The 22,073-nt window shown below is 50.3% G+C and overlaps 1 protein-coding gene across 1 annotated transcript in view; it reads left to right on the top strand.

The window, feature by feature from the left end:
- Positions 1 to 20,250, top strand: part of IFT43 (intraflagellar transport 43) — a 110,497-nt gene extending 90,247 nt beyond the window's left edge. Inside the window, exons 6-9 of the mRNA XM_068965733.1 lie at positions 18,982 to 19,054; positions 19,297 to 19,372; positions 19,853 to 19,915; positions 20,045 to 20,250. Of these exons, the coding sequence (XP_068821834.1) occupies positions 18,982 to 19,054; positions 19,297 to 19,372; positions 19,853 to 19,915; positions 20,045 to 20,164 (332 nt within the window). The 3' untranslated portion in view covers positions 20,165 to 20,250. The remainder of the gene's footprint in view (positions 1 to 18,981; positions 19,055 to 19,296; positions 19,373 to 19,852; positions 19,916 to 20,044) is intronic.
- The last annotated feature ends 1,823 nt before the right edge of the window (positions 20,251 to 22,073 follow it).

Below are 22,073 nucleotides of genomic sequence, written 5' to 3'. Positions count from 1 at the left end.
GGACTTGGCAGATAACATAAACACTTGGAACAGCAGGCGTGTTTGACCATAAAGAATGGTGAGGCCTGTGGTGAGCTTGGAAGGAGATGGCATGACCTGAAAGTTGTCAAATTCATATTTTAAATAATGACAAGTTTTAAACGTCACTGTATGAACAGAACAAAACGCATCTTCAAGTTGGAGTAGGCCTTTAGGAAAGACCTTGCCAACATCCATTGGATCATAGAAAAGCAAGGGAATTCTAGAGAAACATCTGTTCTGCTTCATTGACTACACTAAAGCCTTTGACTGGGTGGACTACAACAAACTGTGGAAAACTCATAAAGAGTTGGGAATAGCAGATCACCTTACCTGCCTCCTGAGAAACCTGTATGCAGGTCAAGAGGCAACAGTTACAACTGGACATGGAAGAATGGACTGGTTCAAAATTGGGAAAGGAGTATGTCAAGGGTGTATATTGTCACCCTGCTTATTTAACTTATATGCAGAGTACATCATGTGAAATGCCAGGCTGGATAAATCACAAGCTGGAATCAAGGTTCCTGGGAGAAATATCAACAACGTCAGATATGCCGATGATACTACCCTAATGGCAGAAGGCAAAGAGAAATTAAAGAGCCTCTTGATGAAAATGAAAGAGGAGAGTGAAAAAACTGTCTTAAAACTCAACATTCAAAAAACTAAGATCGAACTCAAACTCATGTCCATTGAGTCGGTGATGCCATCCAACTATCTCATCCTCTGTCACCCTCTTCTCCTCCTGCCCTCAATCTTTCCCAGCACCAGGGTCTTTTCTAGTGAGTTGGCTTGTCGCATCAGGTGGCCAAAGTATTGGAGCTTTGTGATTCAATCCCATCACTTCATGGCAAATAGATGGAGGAAGAGAGGAAACCGTGACTTATTTTATTTTCTTGAGCTTCAGAATCACTGCGGACAGTGACTACAGCCATGAATTTAAAAGACGCTCGCTTCTTGGAAGAAAAGCTCAGACAAACCTAGACAGTGTATTAAAAAGCAGAGATACCACTTTGCTGACAAAGGTCTGTGTAGTCAAAACTATGATTTTTCTAGTAGTCATGTATGGATGTGAGATTTGGACCATAAAGAAGGCTGAGCCCCAAAGAATTGATGCTTTTGAATTGTGGTGATGGAGAAGACTCTTGAGAGTCCCTTGGACAACACGGAAATCAAACTAATCAATCCTAAAGGAAATCAATGTTGAATATTCTTTGGAAGGACTGATGCTGAAGCTTCAATACTTTGGCCACCTGATGCGACAAGCCAACTCCTAGTAAAGACCCTGGTGCTGGGAAAGATTGAGGGCAGGAGGAGAAGAGGGTGACAGAGGATGAGATGGTTGGATGGCATCACCAACTCAATGGACATGAGTTTGAGCAAACTCTGAGAGATAGTGAAGGACGGGGAAGCCTGGCACCCTGCAGTCCATGGGGTCGCAAAGCGTCATGACACAGCTTAGCAACTGAACAACAACAGACAACAGAATAAGACCTTGGAGGGCTCTGCTCTAAAGGAACACTGAACTCTGTAGAGGAGACAAAACATGAAAAATGAAAGTCTATACAAGGATTAAGTAACTAAAGTAGCAGTGTAGTGAGTGGCAAAGTTAACAAGTGGCTATTGTATCCGGGAGTTGGTGATGTACAGGGAGGCCTGGCGTGCTGCGATTCATGGGGTCGCAAAGAGTCGGACACGACTGAGCGACTGAGCTGAACTGATTGTTATATTAGTGATTTCCTTGTTAAGTGCTTTGAAGTGTGGGCTGCTGGCCCTTCAGGAAGAAAGTAGAACTTGCTTGGGTCCTGTAGGCTAGATAGGATTAGGTTAGGCAGAGAAACGTGCACAGCCTTCCACGGTAAACTCCCTTGCATCAGGAGTGACTCCACTTAGAGGGTGAATAAGGAATTCGCTGTCACCAGGAGAGAAGCTGGTTCTCCAGATCTAAGCCCTGATTCTGGGCCATTCTCAACTACGCATATTCAACATCCTCATGTAAACCACCTTTCATGAAGTTTGAGGATTGCCAGTCATCTTAATTTGCTGGTTCTGGGTAGGCTCGCAGCTAGAACCAATAAAGTGCTTCAGGAAAGGTGGGATTCGTGGTTATGGAGAATAGCTGAGAATAGTAGATAGCTCTGTGTTCAGTTGCTCAGTCATGTCCAACTCTTTGTGACCCTGTGGACTGCAGCCCGCCAGGCACCTCTGTCCATGGGATGTTCCTAGGAAGATTACTGAAGTGGGTTACCATGCCCTCCTCCAGGGGATCTTCCCGACCCAGGGATAGAGCCTGTGCCTCCTGCATCTCCTTTATTGCAATTGGGTTCTTGACCACTCAACCATGGGGAAAGCCCTGTAATGGACAGCCAGAGCCCCCAGATGATCTCAGGGTCCCCAAATTGTAGGATGGCAAGACTGACCTTCCTTTTAGTGGCTTAATTATCCATCCCTATTCTTGGAATCAAGTTTCTAGTTTGCCTTAAGACCTCTAGACTTCTTCTGTCATGGAAGGTTGCATGGTGTTAGAGAAGACATCAGATCTGGAGTAGAATTGGACCTAGTCTCTACAGGTGATACTGGGCAGGTAATTCATTTATTCATTTCTTTAACCACCATTTGTTGAATACCTACTATGTACGATGCTTGGAGCTGGGCACTGGGGGCATGATGGTATACAAGAAGACATTCTCAGTCCTTACCCTCATGCAGCTTACAGTCTAGTCGGGGGAGGGGATACTAAGGCAATAATCACACATTAAATGAGTATGGACAGATTGTAGTGGAGTCTGCTGAAGGAAGAGTTGGGGAGACCTGATTTGGGTTGGGTGAGTAGGGAGGACCTCTCTGAAGAAATGGCTTTCAAACGTCAAAACTTGAGGGACATGCAGAAGTTGCCAGCAAAAGCAGGGTGGGTGCTGGGGGCTAGGGGAACCCTGGTAGAGGAGCCAGCGGGCACAGAGTCCAGTCACCTCTCTGACGCCAGAAGTGTCAGAGAATAGAATTCCCAGGGCTGTTTGAGCTCTAAAATCCAGCTCTCAGAAAGTGAGCTCCGATGAATAGTAAAAGTTGAAACACTGAGCAGACACAAATGGGAGAGAAGAGCTCTTTGTCTTTAGAAAAGATGAACAGTCTTCAGACGGAGAGAATCTCTGAAAACACAATTAGATAAGGGCTCAACTTTCAAAAAGCTTATCTCCCAGGTAAATTCAAATTAGGAAAGAACTTGGTTTAAAAAGTGGAAAGTCTCTGAAAACAGGACCTTAAAAAAAAAAAAAAGAATTAGCTCTTTCTTGGATGTGACCATCGCATCTTGGCGTAATCCAGGACTGCAGGTGGAATTTTCAATAACTCTTCCTGGCAGCTCCATGCCTCTGGGGCACGCCGGCTTCTCACTGGAGAAGGTGGCGCTCTTTGTATCCTGGGGTCCAGTTTTGACAGAATCAAATACCTCAAAACCTCAGGAATAATAAATCCCATGGCCAACCCAAAAGTGTGTAATTCCTAAAGGACAGGCTGAGTTGAGCCACTTTTAGCCAGGGGCAGTTGGGGACTTAATTCTGTGAGTGTAACAATCTGGATGATCTGAGAGCTCTGAGTTTAAGGGTAATTGCTCAACTTTCTATCCATGTCAACAGGGAAAATAGGTAAAAGTGGCTAAACACATCCCAGCAATGAGGTTGGATGAGATGTGAGATGCCCGACTGTCAGCAGAATTAGAAAAACGCTCTCTGTAGTGGGCTACTGCTCTGTTGCCCCTCTCCCTGTTCATCTCTGTCCCCAGGCTTTCTGTGGCTCTTTTGGGCTCTTTCTTGTTCCTTGCTTAATTCTGCCACCATATCTTTCATCCATTCTCCTGCAAACAGCAGTCAGTTTTAGCCCAAGCAGTTTTCACGCGGAGAAAGAGAGAGTGGGAAGAATTCTTTTAATGCGGATAAATTGGAACCCTGATGTCTCAATTCTTTTCTCTTGCTTAGTCAGAATGTTCCATCATGTCAGCATTCACTCCTTAAGCTTAACATAGCACATCGGACTTCGTAGGTGGCACCCAAACCTAGTCCCTTTGCCTCCCTAATTTTATTTACTTATTTTATTTAATTTTGGGCTGCCCTGCATCTTTGCTGCTGCTTGCGGGCTTCCTCTGGTTGTGGTACGCAGGCTTCCCATCACCGTGGCTTCTCTTGTTGCAGAGCACGGGCTCAGGGCATTTGAGCTTCAGCAGCTGTGGCGCATGGGCTTAGCTGCCCCGTGGCCTGCAGGATCTTCCTGGACCAGAGGTCAAACCTGTGTGTCCTGCATTGGCAGGTGGCTTCTTAACTACTGGACCACCAGGGAAGTCCTGGTGCCCTAATTTTTTTAAAAAAAACTATTTTAACCAGGGTTCCTTTTAGCTAAACATAGAGCAGGAAAGAGGGCAGGGCTGGGGTGGGGTTGGATTCATTAATCCGAGGAGTAACGTCCTGTCTGCTGTCTCTGCCTTGTTAAACTTGCTGTTGTTTATAGTATAGTAGGTATGAGATTGGAAAAAAAAAGTCCTTCTTACAGGAAAATGGGATTGATAATTGATGTGTGTGTTTGCCAAGAGCCAGGCTTTGTGCTGTTTTCCCTGCAATACTTTAGTCAGTCCTCAGCATTCCTACGAAGAGACACTATGATCATTACTCTTTTCCAGGGGAAGAAATTGAAGCCTTGGGAAGGTACATAGCTAACAGAGGTCACGTGACTAATAAACAGAGATGTACTTATTTAACAGCCAGCTCTCCAGGGTAGGAAGGGGGCAAAGTCCTCATTGGGTAGAGTTCCTAGGTGGCGCAGTGGTTAAGAATCTGCCTGCCAATGCAGGAGACCCAAGAGACTCCTCCTCAGGTCCAATCCCTGAGTCAGGAAGATTCCCTGGAGGAGGAGATGGCAGCCCACTCCAGTATTCTTGCCTGGAAGATTCCATGGACAGAGGATCCTGGTGGGCTACAGTGATTAAACACACACATACTCCTACCGTGGCTGGTTTCAAGCTCCCAGCATGACACCAGTGACCACAAAACTGGGAAGAGATGAACAGTAGCACACCAGCATGTCATGTTTCCATCACACCAGTCCTTTGGATGGAGAAGGAAATGGCAACCCACTCCAATATTCTTGCCTGGAGAATTGCACGGACAGAGGAGCCTGGCGGGCTCCACAGGGGAAAGTTAAGTCCATGGGGTCGCAAAGAGTCGGAAACGACTAAGCGACTAAACACACAGTCCATTGGATGTAAATAAGTTCATAAACATAGGTAAAGTAAAATGCGGTAAAACTTAGCAAGTGGCAAGTTTTGAGTATTACCTTTGTTTTTAATATAATTTATTTAATTCTGCCGTGTTGTGTTCTGCTTAGCCGCTCAGTCATGTCCGACTCTGCAACCCATTGGACAGTAGCCCGCCAGGCTCCTCTGTCCATGGGATTTTTCAGGCACAAATATTGGGGTGAGTTGCAGTTTTCCTCCTCTAGGGGATCTTTCCAACCCAGGGATCATACCCGCGTCTCCTGTGTCTCCCGCATTGCAGGCGAATTCTTTACCTGTTGAGCCATCAGGGAAGCCCTATTTAATTAACTCCAGGAGATAGTGAAAGACAGGGATACCTGGCGTGCTGCAGTCCATGGGGTCACAACAACAATATATGATTTAATCTTTAATTATGTTTCTATGTAACAACCTGCATGCGAGATTCCCAGACATTTTAAGACAGCCCGAACTGCTCCAGAACATCACCTCTAGCAAATGACAGAGCTGAAGTTGGGACGTGGCCTTCGTGACTCCCAATCACCTGCTCTCAGCACCTTCCTCCTTCCGGTCAAGGCGCTAGGCTTGTTTCTCCAGCCTGCTTATCTGGGAAGCTGGCCTCCACTCAACTTCTCAGTGCCCTGGTGCAGGTTTGCCCTCCTTTCCTGGTTCTGAGATTAACCCGCTGGTCCCTGTCCTCAGCTTTGCTGATCCTCTCTGTGTGAAGTCTTGTCAACAGCACCTGGGCTGAGTAGAGAAAAGCCAGAGAAGCGAGGTCTTTCAAGCTGTGTGAAATGAATAGAATCATCAGGTTGGACCATTCCTTCTCCATCTTATGTTTTATTTTCTATCAGATCCACTGGGATTGCTTTTTTTTGGGGGGAGGGGGGGGATTGCTTTTTCACTATTACCTTTTAAAATATTGACTCATCCATTCAATCTTTGTTGTGGCGAGATCTTTAGTTGTGGCATGTGGGATCTAATTCCCTGACCAGGGATCAAACCCAGGCCTGCTGGACTGGGAGCAGAGTCTCAGCCACTGGACCACCAGCGAAGTCCTGGGATTGCTTTTAAATAAGGAATTCTTGTGCCTCTGCTGGGTCTTCCAGAGAGAATCCCCTGTGTTGGGTGAGAGGAAAGAGTGTCTTATGACTGTGAAAGTGTGAGCACCAGGGTCATTTAGAAGAACAGAGACCCCACAGGGCGCTCCCTGGGCCATGGAGGGCTCTGGTTGGAGCTCTCCCACCAGCCTCATCCTTGAGACGCAGCTGAGGGTGAAGAAATTGACGTCACAGAGACTTGGGACGTCACAGACACTGCATGGGACATCAAAGATTCCCCAGTCAGGAGTGTCGGATTATGGTGTGAATACTGAGCTGAGTTCACTATGGGCTGCAGAGGAATCTGTGTAGGCTCATTGCATTAGAGAAAATGAGCTTTCCATACAGCAGTTCTCCTTTTCTAGTATTTATTGGTTTATTTTGGCTGCATGAAGTCTCAGTTGCAGCATGAGGGATCTTACATTGGCCTTCATTGTTCCATGGCCTGTGGGATTTTAGTTCCCCGAACAGGGATTAAACCCGGGTCCCGTATCCTGAGGGGTGGATTCCTAACCACTAGACTACCAGGGCAGTCCCCTATACAGTGATTCTCTAAACAAAAGACCCAGCTTGGCTTACAGACACGTAGGTGGTGTCTGTAGCTGGGATATTTGGGAAGACTGCTCCACAGGCCAATGTGACAGTAAGGTGTTTTTTAAGAATTATACCATGAGATAGAGTCCAGCGGACACCCCAGAGATAAGGACGGCTTTGAGATAGAAGGCACCTCATTTTGGTGATAAGGAAACTTGGGAGCAGAGCTGACAAATAGCTGTGCAAGGTCAGCAGGCCAGGGGCAGACCTGGGACCCGGGTTTCCTGAGTCCTGATTGGGTCTGCCCTCTGCACAGCAAGAGTCTGGATTTGGTTCTTCCGTGATAGACAGTGAAAGCCACACTTCTCGTGGGGAAATGAACTCTAGTAGATGGAAACTGTTGAGGCCCCAGTGGCTGACTTCACAGCTCCCCATTGTGGGTTTGGCCAGGGCTGGCCCCCAGAGCCAATGAGACAATGAGAAGTTACAGGGAATTGGCCTGAAGTTTCATTAATGCAGCAAGAGAAGTTGTTTTAACTTGGTTTTGTGTTCAAGGTCCCATGATGCCACCATGGGAAAAGCATACGCCACCACAGAGTAGGTATCTGGGAGCTGATGGACTGTCTTGACCCAGCAAGCTTAGTAGAGACTGGTTTGGCTCTGTTCTTCTTGCCTCTCAAAGAGGCAGTGTCAGGGCAGGTTTTGGAAATGGAGTTAAGCTTGGACCAGACTTTGGTGGTTCTGCTTTGTCCCCTCAGTTGTCCCCTACCTCCCCTGGTCCAGCTGCCCAGCACAGCCTGGAGTGTTGACCAGACCTCCTGCTCACTGGCAGAGCCGGAACAGCGTGCTCTAGGCCCCTTGATGGTCCCCTGCCATCTCTGGGTCACACCAGCCTTCCCAAACTCTCCATCACGAACATCTCTACCCAAAAGGCAGTTGACAGTGACCAGCCTCTGGGGCTCCAGTTTCTTTGTTCATATGAGCAGCTTTCTGGGATGTCCCTGTCTGAAGAGGTGGGATGGGGAAGATGAAGCAAGTCTTGGACCACACATGCACAACTGTTGGAAACGAAGCAGCCTGTATTGACCTTCCTCCAGAAACACAGGGAAGGCTCCGTCAGCATCCCATGGTGCTGTAGTCTGTTTGGAGGAATGTGATTAATAATAAATCTTCCAACATTAGGCACTGACAAGAGCAAAAGAGAGCTCACCCTCCCTGAAATAGCTATGGAGACCTGGGTGTTTATTCTGTAACTCCTTGGGCTCTTTCCCTATTGAATACAGAAGACAGGATTGGGATAGGACAAAGCTAATCCCACTTAGCTTTGTGAGACAGTCCTAGGTGTGACTGTGAGCCACGGTCCAGCTTTGGGGAGAAGCACAGGTCCTTGTCCACACAGCTGTGAAGGGAATGATGGATGAGGGACGAGAGGAGACAAAGCCAGTTTGGTGAGAACCACCGCCCGGGGACATCTTAGGCTCCTTAGATTTTTATGTGATTAGAAAGAAATAGAGGCTCGATGCCCTAGGATGTCTGTTTCAAGCAATGGGGACTATATAGAGAAGAGGCATGGTGTTCTCTGCAACTAAAAGAGACAAATGGATTTGGAGGAGTTGCTCCAAATAGTCTGTAACTAAAGCCACAGTCAGCTGTGGCCTTGGGACTGTATTCTCCAAGCAGGTGGCCGTGGTGCCCTTACTCGTCTTGAAGTCTGACGGTCAGACAGCACTTAGGTGAGAACAGGCTTGATTGTGCATCTGAGGTTGGGACTCAGCACATCACTTGGGCCTCAGTGTGAGAAGTCTCCCCTTCCGACACCTGCAGATAAGCACAGCCTAGGTATAGCAGAAATCCAGGGAAGCAGCGATAGGGGACCCTCTTACCTTAGCGAGAGACGAACTTGGTATGGCCAACCGGTAGGGTCTTCCTTTCCAGTTTCAGGTCCTCCCAGCTTTCTAAACATGCCCAGATGTCTGCCATGTGTGTGGGTATACTCGCCTATACGTACGCACACGCAGGAGGGCAGATATTGGGAAAAATGATTCCTGAGTCCGTAAGTGTGGTTGACGGACTGGGTTTACCTAAAAGACCCTTTAAGAGAAAGCTCTTGAAAGATGATTACAGAATTGAGACACCATCATTTAAAAGTGCCCGAGGCAAACGCCTTTGAAAATTGCAGCAGCGGAGGGACGGAGAGAGAACCAGGCAGCCCTTGATTGTTGGGCTGTTCCCTCAGGACCCGTCGCCCCCCCTCCCCCTCTGTTTCGCATCTGATAAGAGAGAGAGCAGCGGTAAGACTCCTCATCTATCTTATGAAAATCCGATTCGGAATGGCTGTGATCAAAACCAGCTGGCTGTCACCAGCAGTGGCCTTGCACGGAGGAAACCGCTCAGAAGCCGTTCTGTATGTGGGGGTGTCACGGGTGGCACCGATCAAAGGAGCATTTTTTTAATAAATATATATAAGGAAAAACACAAAACCTAAGGATTTAGAATAAAAGCGGTGGAGTTTGTCTTGTTTTTTTTTTCAGCATAACACGAAGAGGATGAAATAGAATCAGATATGCCTGGTTTCTAACACTTCTAGTGGCGGCTCTGAGAAGGCCGCTCTCTGTCACATTCATTCTGTATTGCTGTGTCTCAGGCCTTGTTGAAGAGAGCAGAGAGGTCCTCCCTTTTCCGTCCCTTCCAGCCGCTTCATCCCTCGTCACCTTTAAAGGCCCTTACCCCTCGTCATCCTTAACACGTCTCTCCGGATCAAAGCCATGAAGCGCTGAGTGAGAGCTGCTGCCAGTAACCGGGAGCCTCCCTGTTCTTTGTTTTAATTTCCTTCGAGTAGTAACCAGTGTATCAAAAAAGTGAAGTCACTCAGTCGTGTCCAACTCTTTGCGACCCCATGGACTGTAGTCTACCAGGCTCCTCCATCCATGAGATTTTCCAGGCAGGAATACTGGAGTGGGTTGCCATTGCCTTCTCCAGGGGGATCTTCCCGACCCAGGGATCGAACCTGGGTCTCCCGCATTGTAGGCAGACGCTTTCCAACCTGAGCCCCCAGGGAAGTCGTTGGCTAGAGGTACCCCTCTCAGGTGACACTGGGCTCCTTCCCCGTGTGAGTCTCCTGGGCTGAACGGGGCGTTTCCCTGTGGAGAACCGCCATTGGGTCTGCTTTGTCTGTCAGGAGCACCACCTTTAATTGCTGCCGAGGGTCAGTCCTGGTTGACGGCCCTTCGCGTGGTCCATCGGGACTCTCCCGCAGCCCGTGGTGGCCTGGCTGGGATGACGGCGCAAGTCTCCTGGGGTGTCGCATTCGAGGCTCCTTCTGGAATGCGCTCCTGTCCCCCCTGCAGGTGATACGCTGAGGCCGGGCCTGCACGCCTGAGGCAGGCCACGAGCTGAGTCAGCACGCAGCGCAGCCTCCCGCCTGCCCACCGTCCAGCCAGCACCGCCCCGCTGAGACCCGGCTTGTCTCAGAGACTCAGCCCCAGTCCTGCCCTCACGGCCCAGCGTCAGCCAGGACGGTTGCCACGGTGTGGGGGCTGGGCGGAGCAACCGGCTCTATTTCTTTTTTTTTTAAACCTTTATTGGACTGTAATTGCTTTACAGTGTCGTGTTAGTTTCTGCTGTACAACAAAATGAATCCGCCGGATATATACATCTATCCCCTTTTTTGGATTTCCTGCCTGTTTAGGTCACCACAGAGCATTGACTAGGGTTCGCTGTGCTCTGCACCAGGTTCCCATTAGTCATCTACTGTATGCACAGTGACGCACTGATTTATATGTCAGTCCCAACCTCCCAGTTCATCCTACCCTCCTCCCCCGTTGGCGTCCCTACGTCTCTTCTCTACGTTCCTGTCTCTATTTCTGCTTTGCACGTGGGTTCAACACCAGCTGTTTTGATGTTCTTCTTGAGGTCAGTGATCTCTTTCCCCAGCAGCACGAGAAAGGGGGTCGGTTGGGTAGAAGCCTGGAGACTTCTCAGCATATATGGAATATGGATGAAGCCCCCCACACCCCCTGCCAGCCAGCGCCTCAGGAGACTGGTATCTTTCTGTCCCTGGCACTGATTTCCTCAGGGACCTGCTTGTGCGCCTTTTGCTCATAGTCAGAACCTGTTTCTCAGCCCCTGCAGTGGGCCCTCTGGCCAGTGGTGTCACAGTGTTCAGCCTCTCTTCTCTGAGGGCCACCCATCTCCTTCCAGCCGAGTGGCCCGGCTGGGTCAGGCGGACTCACCGGGGACCGGTCTTCATGAAGCAAACCTGCCCGGGATCCGCAGGTGCCTTTTTGCCCTGGAACCCGAGTCCACCCGGGGACTGCAAGGGCCCAGAGCTCCTCTGAGAGCGTCCCTTCCCCTGGTTCCTTCGGGTGTTTGAAGCCTGTTGCCTACTGCTTTCCCCTTTTCTTTTCCCTTTTAAAAAAAAAAAAAGCTTCATTTTTTCACTTAGAAAAAAAAATTATTTATACGATTGAGATCCACTAATTAAAGCCATTTTCTGGTATTTGGTTACTGGAGCGTTTGATGTCTCTCTGACAAGACCATGAAATGCACGGAGTGTCCACGGGGACAGAATTTGCTGAACACGGCTCTTTGTAAATGAGGGGACACAGTGTCGCAGCCGCTCATGAATATGAAACGCCCATGATGCCACCTCAGTGGACTTGGGAACACAGATGAATCCTGTCATGTGCTAAATGAGACCAATTTCTTTCACTTAACTTCATCTTCAATCAGACCTTCTTCCATTTGCCTGTTTAAAATTCCCCATACGTGATGCAGAAGGTAACAGCATTCAGTAAAACAAAGTTTTGCAGCTGCAGAGAAAAATGATAATGATCTCAGGCATAAAGTTGCCATCTCCTAGAAACATGGACATTCTTTTGAAAACTCTTGAGCTCTTCTGAGGGTCTGTTGACTTTGAACACACCATTGGAGGTTGTCTCGACTTCTCTTCTTGGGGTGTCCCCCCTGCAGCATGTCAGGTCCCTTTCAAGTGGGTTGGTTGTTGACCATGGCTGTGCCTTATAAAGGGTGGATGTGAGCCCTTGGCAGCCCACAAGTGCTCTGCAATGGCCGGGGTGCTGCCGGAGAAGCAGTTGTGTGGGGCTGTGTGGGTCCTCTGTCCCGGGGAGCCGAGGTGAAGTTAGTGAGTGAAGCGAGAGGGACAGATGTCATCAGTCAGCATCTAGAAGGACCAGCCCAGGTAGGCCGACCCTAGTCCCGTTTACTAAGGCATCAGGATCAGAATGTGCTGAAGATTAGAAGAGACTTCTTGTAGTTCTCTAGAAACCCTTCTGGCCACGGCTACAGAATCCCATTCAGAAATCCCCAACCAAGAACCATCAGCACAGAGTAGAAGCTAAAGAAATGCAGAGAGGAGCAGCTCCCTGCCTGCACCATCTTTGCCTGGGTGGGATCAGGGCCCGGGTCAGGCTGTCTTTGTTCTCTCCTTCCTCTGCAGGAAGATTTATGCTCCAGGGAAAGAGCCTGAGTGATGCTCAGGGTGCCCTCATCGCAAGTGGGGTCCAATATAAGAAATCACCTTCTGTTCTTGTACCAAAACAAGCAGACAACAGCCAGATGTGAAGGCAGGCTCATCGCAGCTACCTGGGGCCAGGGTTTTTGCAAGAGGCAGGCAGGCTGCTTGCTGTCAAGCCACAGGGGCTAAAAAGGATCCCACTGGGACTTCCTGGGTACTTAGCCTTTTAGTGCAACAGTGTGATGGTATTGTCCATAATGAATGGGTTTCAGGGCAAATGGCATCTTCTCACATCTTTGAAATCAGTTGTAATTGATCCTGCTGGTGTTCCCACGTTTCTATTATTTATTTAAGCACTCCTCATTTATTTCTGTGGTTTCAGCTGGTGGTTGGTTGGTTGGTAGGCCAGTTGGCAGACTGATGTACTGGTATCATAATAAGTTTTCCTTTTGGCAACCTCTCCCTTGGGAATGAGTTCCTACTGTTGTTGCTGTACATCAACAAGCATTTACTGGGACTCCCAGAAAGTGAGTGGTAAGACTGGGGCACACCAGAGATCAAGAGGAAGCTCAGGGAGATTGGTGAGGGACAGTGTGACCCAGCCTCAGGAGGGAAGCCAAGGGGTCCGTAGGGACCATATTTGAGTGAGTCTTCTTCTGTAACTTTGTCCCCACTGCTCAGTCGTTTCTTGTATATGCACAGGCCATTCCCAGCAGGCCTTGCAGCTCTCAAGTAAAGCAAAGCCTTTGCTCTGATGCCATCAAACCCAGGAAGTGTCTTAAGGATGGCTCTTGGTTGTTCTTGTGAAATGAATCCTACTTAAGCAGCTCTGAGACTCAATAGCACTTATGCTACAACCAGAATGATCTAGAGAAAATGAACATGGCATCCTTCTATGGGTGTGGCTTTCAGATTTGAGAGACGTTTATTGATGTCAGTTCTGTTCGATTGTCCTTTAGTCTGCCCATCTTTGGGAATGCAGAAGTGACTGAGACACGGTCTTCACCCTCAACCTAGGAGGTAGGCCAAGGGCAAATTGCACTTACTCTACCTACAGCAAGGTGATCAGGCCCATCCTGTGGCCTTGAATAAAGTCTTAAGGAAAGACAGAGGAAGCCCTGAATTCTGCTTTTGGCTTCCCAGATGATCTACAAAGGAAGGGATGTGCATTTTATTTATTCTGCTCATTTGTCATCATTTTGTAAGTGTATAGGCCCTCCCACCGCAACTTGTTCATGCTTATTCAGTCCATCTTGGTTTGCCCCTAACGTGCTTCTGGAGGGGTCTTGCCTGTAGCAGGCACCCATCAGGCACGTGTCTCCTGGCTGGTCAATGCAGGTTCTTCCCCACCTGGCACCTGACGCCCTCTCACCTGGCTCGCTCTGTGCGGCTCTCCTGAACCCTCCACGTCAGCCACACCAGCCTTCCTCAGAGAGTTGCCCCTCGTCTCCTGGCGCCTTTGAGCATGCTGTCCCCTGCCTGGCTTAGTGCTGTTTGTCCTCCAGCTGCTCTGTCCAAGTTCTGAGACCTCCCCTCACTCCTCACACCACCCTTCAAAATCCCAAGTTAGATTCTCTCTGGATGGAATTAAGTGCATTTTGCAGCATCCGTTCAGTAGAGTACTAGCCCGCCAGGCTCCTCTGTCCATGGAATTCTCCAGGCAACCATACTGGAGTGGGTAGCCATTCCTTTCTCCAGGGGCTCTTCCCGACCCAGGGATTGAACCCAGGTCTCCCACACTTGCAGGCGGATTCTTTACCATCTGAGCCATTAGGGAAACCCATAAAATACTAGATTGTCATTTAAAAGAATAAGATGACTCTGTACACTGAAAAGGAAAGACAAAAATCAGTCACAGAACGATGGATATGTAACGTGCCACTTGCAAACATTTTTAAAAGGACAAACGTGCTGTATATGCAGAAATTCTTTTCAGTGACCATATATGAGAAATGATTGATAGCGATCACTTCTAGGGAGATGACTGGGGTTCATATAAGGAAAGGATGTTTTCCATCTTAAACTTGTCTATAACATTTGAATTGGTTACCACATGTGATGTTACTTTTACCTGGTGGCTCAGATGGTAAAGAATCCACCTGCAATGCGGGAGACCTGGGTTCAATCCCTGGGTCAGGAAGATCCCCTGGAGAAGGGAACAGCTACCCACTCCAGTATTCTGGCCTGGAGAAGTCCATGGACCATACAGTCCATGCTGCTGCTGCTGCTGAGTCACTTCAGTCGTGTCTGACTCTGTGCGACCCCATAGACGGCAGCCCACCAGGCTCCCCCATCCCTGGGATTCTCTAGGCAAGAATACTGGAGTGGGTTGCCATTTCCTTCTCCAACACATGAAAGTGAAAAGTCAAAGTGAAGTTGCTCAGTCGTGTCTGACTCTTAGCGACCCCATGGAGTGTAGACTACCAGGCTCCTCCGTCCATGGGATTTTCGAGGCAAGAGTACTGGAGTGGGTGCCATTGCCTTCTCCAGTCCATGGAGTTATACAAATGCAGTTTCCCCACCTTGTGGCTAATTGGGCACCACGTGGGGCCCAGAAGCAGGTGAACAGCAAGTGAGATGGCTGACATGAGAGGGCCAGAGCAAATGCCCAGCAGGGAAGGCCTGTTTTATTAAGGAGCCCAAGTGGAAGAGAGTGGCAGGTGACCTGGGAGGGCACCCTCTTTGGGGACCAAGATCAAGGATGAGGGCTCCACTCCCAGGGTGCTGGCGTGTCAACCCTCTTGCCTCGCCAGCCCCTTTCCTGGGGGTGTCTGACGTATCTCAGCCACCTGCTCCTCGTCACGGCTGGTTTAACGCCACATGGCCAGCAGGGGAGGGCTGCTGCGTGTTGGGCTCTTGCGTGTTGGTCCATTTTCCTTTCTGCTCCAACAGCCTTGTTGTAGGCAAGTAACCAGTGGGGCGTATGGTGAGGGAGAGACTTAGCTTAGTTATGGTTCCTGGGAGGCAGAGGAGTAACCAAAAACAGAGGACCCTGAGTCTCCAGGCAAGACAGTTTGTCCCAACTCTAGGCAGTTGTCTCACCCCTCCACTAGCCAAAGCGGCCTGAAGTCACTGCATCTTTGCAAAGAAAGCCCGAGGGCGGCACAGGCTGGGAGTTGGGGGTGGTTGCAGTGGAACTGCTGTGGGAAGCCTGCTCTGTCCATTCCTGATGCCTCACTCCACGCCAACCGCTCCATCTTGCTGAGCCTCAGTGTCGTCTGGAAAATGAGGCAAATGGTCAGGATTAAATGCGAAAATGAGGATAAAGCTGTATAGCTTCTCTCCATGCTCAATGTTTTATTTGTCAGGCAAGTAAGAATAGTACAGAATATTTATTAGGTGCCCAGCATAGCACTTCGTGTTTTATAAAAAGTGTCCCATGTATACCTTACACCAACGTATGAAATGGGTGTAGTTATGCCCCCCATTTTACAGCTGTGGCAACTGAGGCATCGAGAGGGTAAAGTCGCACAGCTAGTCCGTGGGGGCGCCAGGCTGTGAATGCCTCCAATGCCTGCACTCTTAACCAGCAGACAGGAGGCCTGCCCACATGCTTAACAAAGCCGCTGTTTCTGTTAACATTCTTACTGTTAGCAGCATGGAAGGAAATGAGACTAAAGTCAACAGAATGACTGAACTTTCAGTAGTACTGGAGCAGAGTCCTTTATTTCTCTTATCGTCGCTGTTAAAGGTATATCGTCGCATATACCTTGGGATGTTAAACTTGATACCCTGAATCAGACCGGGTCTCTGGTCCAGGCCTACAGGTGACATAGCCATCACTGACTGCAGACATGGCTGCTTCGTTCTAGGCAGGTCATTTTGTAAAGAAGCGGATTGATTTCTCAAGCCCGTTTTCTTTTTCTAGGTTTGTTCATCATGTATATGTGTGTGTGAGAGAGAGAGAGGAGTGGGACTGGGGGGAGAGAAAGAGGCAAAGAGGACAGAAACTGTTTGTGACTGTACATCAGAAACTGTAAAAAGAGGAAGTTCTTTGAAATTTGCCCAAGACCTGCTCCACGGCCACCTGTTCCTCCGGGGCTGGGAGTTGGATGGCCAGGCTCTGCAGCGATGCGCTCAAGCTGTCACTGCACCGGAACGCTCCAGCTTGCCTCAGCCTGGCTGTCATCGCTGGCTCCATCCCACTCTGGTGCTTCGCTGGGCTCTGTCGGGCACCAGGCTTCCAATTAGAGAGAGACCCCACTGTGTGGCCAGCGCCACCCGCGTCCCTCTGAGCGGCCCCTTTGCCAAGGCCCACACTGACCTCCGCTCTGCGCAGATGGGGCCAGCCCCACTCGCTTTCCTGCACATTTGGAGGAAGGAGGCAGGGATGAACGGGGAAGCCCTTGGGGGCCCGGAGCGGACTGCGGGCTGAAGCGCAGCTCCTCAGTGCAGGGAGAAGCTGGGCAGGGTTGACAGGGCCCAGAGGCTGACATTGCAGAGCAAGGGAGGACTGGGGAAGACCCGATCCTGAGCCTGAAGCTCAGCAAAGCCGGGGGGTGGGGGGGTGGGGGGTGTGTGTGCATTTTCTTACCAGCTTTTGAATATTCATCTCAGGCTGGGCCCCACGCCGAGCAGAGCCAAGAGTAGCCTGCTGTCTCACATCGGACCTGTCACGGTGCTGATGGCACATGGCTCGGCCAGCTTCCTCCCTGCCCGGCTGCAGGGCCCACGCGGTCTCACCAGCCTGGGAGGCCCCTCGCCCCAGACTCAGGGACGGTGCCATCAGCCAGCAGTGGACTGGATCCGCTCAGAGCAAGCTGAATTTCTATTAGCATAAAAAATAGAAAATTAGAGAATTCCATATCCAGTTCTCTAGCAGGCTAGAGAGATACCATCTAACCTCTGAACAGCTTCTTTCTAGACAGAGGACTTGCTGAGTGTGATTCATTATTTCCGGGCTGCTGTGTGCATCTTCTTTATTTCCCTTTTATCAGCCATTTCTTTTTATTTTCTTCCTTTTACTTGCTGTCTTTCTCTGCCTGTCTCTTTCTCTCTCGTTTTATTTTCTGTGTCTCCGTCTCTCCCTCGCATGTTCTCTCTCTCTCTTTCCAGGTACAACATCTGTAACTCTGCCATCGGAAGCAGTAATAAAGACACCAGGCTGGGAACTGACATTTATACATACTCAGGCTAGCTAAGCTTGACTAGAACCATTGCAAAGTCCTAAATAGTAAATAGCCTGAAAGTGGGAAGGGTCCTTTCCAGCTGCTCTTGGAATGATTCTGTATCTCTTTAAAAAAAAAAAAGTTGATTTAGTCCATAGAAGCAAAAAGGAAGGGTGTCTTCACTATTCTTGCCTCTCTGGAATTTTTAATATTTGTAGTTGGTTTGGGACTTCCAGGACTGTCTCTCCTTGCTTCACCTTTTTTTTTTTTCTCTGTCCCATCTCTCTTTATCTCTGTGCAGATTGGTTAAAACAAAGACACCCCCTCTGCCAGTCAGTGATGCTCCCTGAGAGAAGGCAGTCCTCCCTTAGGGTGCTCGAGAAGAGGGCTGGTTTCTCTGCCGTGAGCAAGTTGCCGCTGTTAAGTGACGTGCTGTCCCTCTGCTTCTCCCTTCGCATGAGCATGTTAGATTGATGAAAGGAACGGCCTCGTGTCTCCTCCTGTGTCTGTATGTCCGTCTCATACAGAGAATTCAGAAAAGAAGAATCTCTAGGAGACAGCAAGGGCAGCATCATCTTTAGAATCAGCATTGTTTAGGATATTAGACCCGGCCAATGGAGACTTGGGCTTCCCTCATAGCTCAGCTAGTAAAGAACCCACCTGCAATGCAGGAGACCCCAGTTTGATTCCTAGGTCAGGAAGATCCCCTGGAGAAGGAATAGGCTACCCACTCCAGTATTCTGGCCTGGAGAATTTCATGGACTGTATAGTCCATGGGGTTGCGAAGAGTTGGACACAACTGAGTGACCTTCACTTTCAGTGGAGCTGCTGGTCCTGTACGCTGCCGGGAAGCCAGGTCACATCATTAGGTGTAAAGTGACCTTGCAGATACAGACTCAGGGCTGTGATGGTTGTGAAGACTAGGACGAGCTGATGCACGCGTGGGCCTTGGTCGTGAGGAAGTGCGCTCATGGAGACGTCTGCCTGGTGACAGGGCGTGTTCCCCGCTCCTCTGTCTCTGACCACGCCAGGCTCACTCAGCTCTTCTTTTCCTTCCTCTCCTCTAAGCGCTGCCCCCCAGGGCTGTCCAGGACTTTCTTCTCATTTCCTTACATTTCTCCTTGGAGAGCTACTCCCATGGCTCCTAACATGGACCAAATGTCAGGACCACCCAAGAAATCTTATGGGAAAATTCAGCCTCCCAGGCCCCACCCAGGAAACTTTAATTCCCACAGGTTCTGGGGTAGTAAAGCCTGAGATTCGGAAATTGTTGAAGTTCCACCTTCGATGCTCATGCACCCCTCAAGTTCAGTTCCACCACCCTGAATCGGGGGGGAGGCGGTGCTGGAGACCATCTGAGTGTCCATTCTACCCAAAGCCTGTAGCCCTTACAGTGGCCAGGGTGTTGAAGCTGCTAAGTCGTCAGTGGGGAGGTAGGCTAGACCGCCACTCATGCTGCTGACAGTTTGGCCTACCCTCTGGTTGCAGATATCCCTGTTATTCCGGACCTGGAGGAGGTACAGGAGGAAGACTTCGTCTTGCAGGTGGCAGCCCCTCCCAGGTGTGTTATATTCGCCTGAAGTTGGAGGGAGGCTGGGGAACGTGCCAGGCGCCATCAGCAGTGATGCTGCCCCCTTGGGGAGATCCACACATCTCTAGTGATGGACCCCATCCCAGGCTTCCCATTTTATTGCACATTTTTTCCCCATTCTGGTCCTTCCCAGCTGCCCAGGAGGCTCTGGGCATGGCGGTCTGGCAGCATGGCTGGCGTCGGTTCCTGCCCACATTCTGTCTTTCCCACAGCATCCAGGTCAACCGAGTAATGACCTACCGTGACCTGGACAATGACCTCATGAAGTACTCAGCCTTTCAGACCTTGGTGAGTGGACAGCTGCTACACAGAGGGGCAGGCGCCCACCGATATCCGCAGAAATTTCTCAGTTTCTCCCAGGCCTTGCAGCCCCTCCTCTGTGAGGCTCTGAGGCTGCCAGTCGACAATCCCTTTGCCAGAGACATCCTCCTCGGGTATTAGAGCATCCCTGGACCCAGCCTATCCCAGTGTTCTCAGGGCCAGTCTCCCCCATGCCCCCGCCTGCCCTCTTGGCATCGGTAGACGTGCTGCATCATGCCTGCCCCTCCCAGGTGTTCACTTTGCCCCAAGGAGTGCCCAGCCTGTAGGACATCGTGGTGCCCACCCCAGCTCTCAGTGGCCGTGTGGTCCACCCACAAGTTTGCTGTTTCCCAAGGTGTTCCTGCAGGCCTGGGTTTGGAAAGTTCTACCCCACTCAACTTGGTCCCCAGAGGTCATTGTCCAAAGGCCCCACGGTACACGTAACCCCTCCTGCCCCGACATTCACAGGATGGAGAGATTGACCTGAAGCTCCTCACCAAAGTCCTGGCGCCAGAGCACGAGGTTCGAGAGGTACGTGGCAGCGGCAGGTCCTGCCCCTCGGTCGTGAGCAGCGGGCCCCGAGGCTGACCTTGGCGGGAGGCTGGCTGTGCCCGAGGGGAGGGCCTCCCCCGTCTCACCCCAGGATGCCTCTCTCGGCAGGACGACGTCAGCTGGGACTGGGACCGTCTGTACACAGAGGTGTCCTCCGAGCTCCTCAGCGAGTGGGACGCGCTGCAGACAGACAAGGAAGGCCCCGTGGGGCAGCCCGCACACACCTGAGCCGTGGAGTTGCTTTCCCTGCACGCACACACCTCCGCTCTGGACTTGAGGAAAAGGCCATAAACCTAAAGAAGCTCTCAAGAGGCTCGGGATTTTTATATATGGACTATTTTGTAATAAAAATATTTTCTCTTGTAAGAAATTGCATCGTTCTGTGGCAAGAAATTGCTTTTGCTCTGTAACCCTCTCTTCCATTCGTTTGCACCGCCCTCTGGAAAGATGCATCAGGGGTGAAGAAAGGCGTCTTTTGAGCCAGTGATGGGAACTCGCCCCATCGCCGAAGAGCAGGAGGGAAGGCTAGATGACGGAGGGGAAGGCTCTGCACTCTGTTCACAGAGGCCACGGCAGCATCTCCTGCTGGGGGCCTGGGGAGGGCCTGGCTGGATGCCTTTCTCCCTTTGGATGGTCAGTGACATTGGTGACAATTTCACTGTCTCCTTTGTGCTTTCAGGGCCACTTAGCTGAGAAGACAGCACACAGAACATGTGATAAGGTGACTCCATTGCCCATGTCAGGGTTCGGTGGCTCTTCTGATAGCATGCCCCTCCCTCCTACTTCCTGCAACCCAGGCCTGGAGCTCCCAAAGCACGTGTCTCCCTTCTGTCCCCCCAGGTTCCCAGGGCCTTGTTTCTCGTTCTCATTAGCAGAGGGCAGCTCAGCAGCCCTGAGATGTCCACAAAAACCCCAGGCCTCTGCCCCGACTATTCCCAACCTTTCCGACGCAGAGCTGTTTATCTCCACTGCTCTCCCCATCTCCAAGCATCATCACCACTTATTTCCAAAGTGTGCTAAGATCTGGAGCGGAGCCCAGCCCTTGTTCAAAACAGAGGCACCTTTTGTTTTTGTTTTTCTCTTTCTCCCCAAGACATCCCATCTGAGGACAGGACGTCTCCCACCAGCTTCTCCTAGGTGCCACTTTGGATCAGGCCTGTGCAGGCTGGCGGCCGCTAGCCAAGGCCCACTCCTGGCTGTGGGGAGCGCTGAGTGCTGCTCTCATCCTGCCTGGAAAGCCCTTCATTAAAATTCAGGAAAACAAAGAGGCTCAACACTTCAAAAACCCACTGGGGGGTGATTTTGTCTGACTACGGTGCCCTTCCTCCGGTGAGCCACTGGGCTCAGCTCAGAGCAGACAAAGAGAATGCGTGTCTGTTAATTATAAACTCAGGGATTTAGGGGCTTTGGGGTCCTGTCTCCTCCTTTTCCAGAGTCACACTTTTAGCCCAGACATCCCCTCTTTGGAATAATTCCCATGGTCACTGAGAAGTTTCTGTCCAGGCTGGTTTTTCTTGAGCCTGCAAGATTCTGAAACCCAAAGGAGGAAAGGCTGTTTATTTCTGGTACCTTAATCCCTGGCAAGTTCAAGTGCCTCGGGACCCTGGTAACCTTGGAGGTCTTCGGCCAGCTGCTCGCACAGGGGCTAGCTTTTGACTCCCTCCCTTTACTTCTCAGACACCATCTTTATGTGCCAGCCAGCCTGCCCAAGACTTCAAGGGCCTCCCAGGAAGAGGACGCAAGAGGCCCGATAGACCGGACAAGCTTCGACAGGGACCCCAGCGTGGTTTTCTGCAGACATGGTGGAGTCGGGGGCGGGGGGAGGGGCGGGGGCGAGGAGGCATGGAGTGGGCCTCGCATGTGTTGGATTGGTGGGTTCCTTTCCAGTTTCTCCCAGACTGGCTCATGTCAGAGAAGCCCCAGCCGGTACGCGGCTAAATTTGGCATGGGGTGGTAGCCACAGAGCTGCAGTTCATAGGCTGGGCCCTGGTGGGGAAGTTCATTCGTGAGATTCTGGTAAAGACTATGTAGTCATACATGCCAGGTGCTGTTTCAGACTCTACAGACAGGGAACTGGACAAGCAAAATTCTCTTCCCTCAAAGCGCTTCCGTTCTGGTGGGGGAGATGGACCAGTAA

The sequence above is a fragment of the Capricornis sumatraensis genome, chromosome 2 (genome assembly GCF_032405125.1).
Source record: "Capricornis sumatraensis isolate serow.1 chromosome 2, serow.2, whole genome shotgun sequence".
Lineage (NCBI taxonomy): Eukaryota > Metazoa > Chordata > Mammalia > Artiodactyla > Bovidae > Capricornis > Capricornis sumatraensis.
Note: the sequence above shows the minus strand (reverse complement) of the source record. Positions and strands in the feature narration are given on the sequence as shown.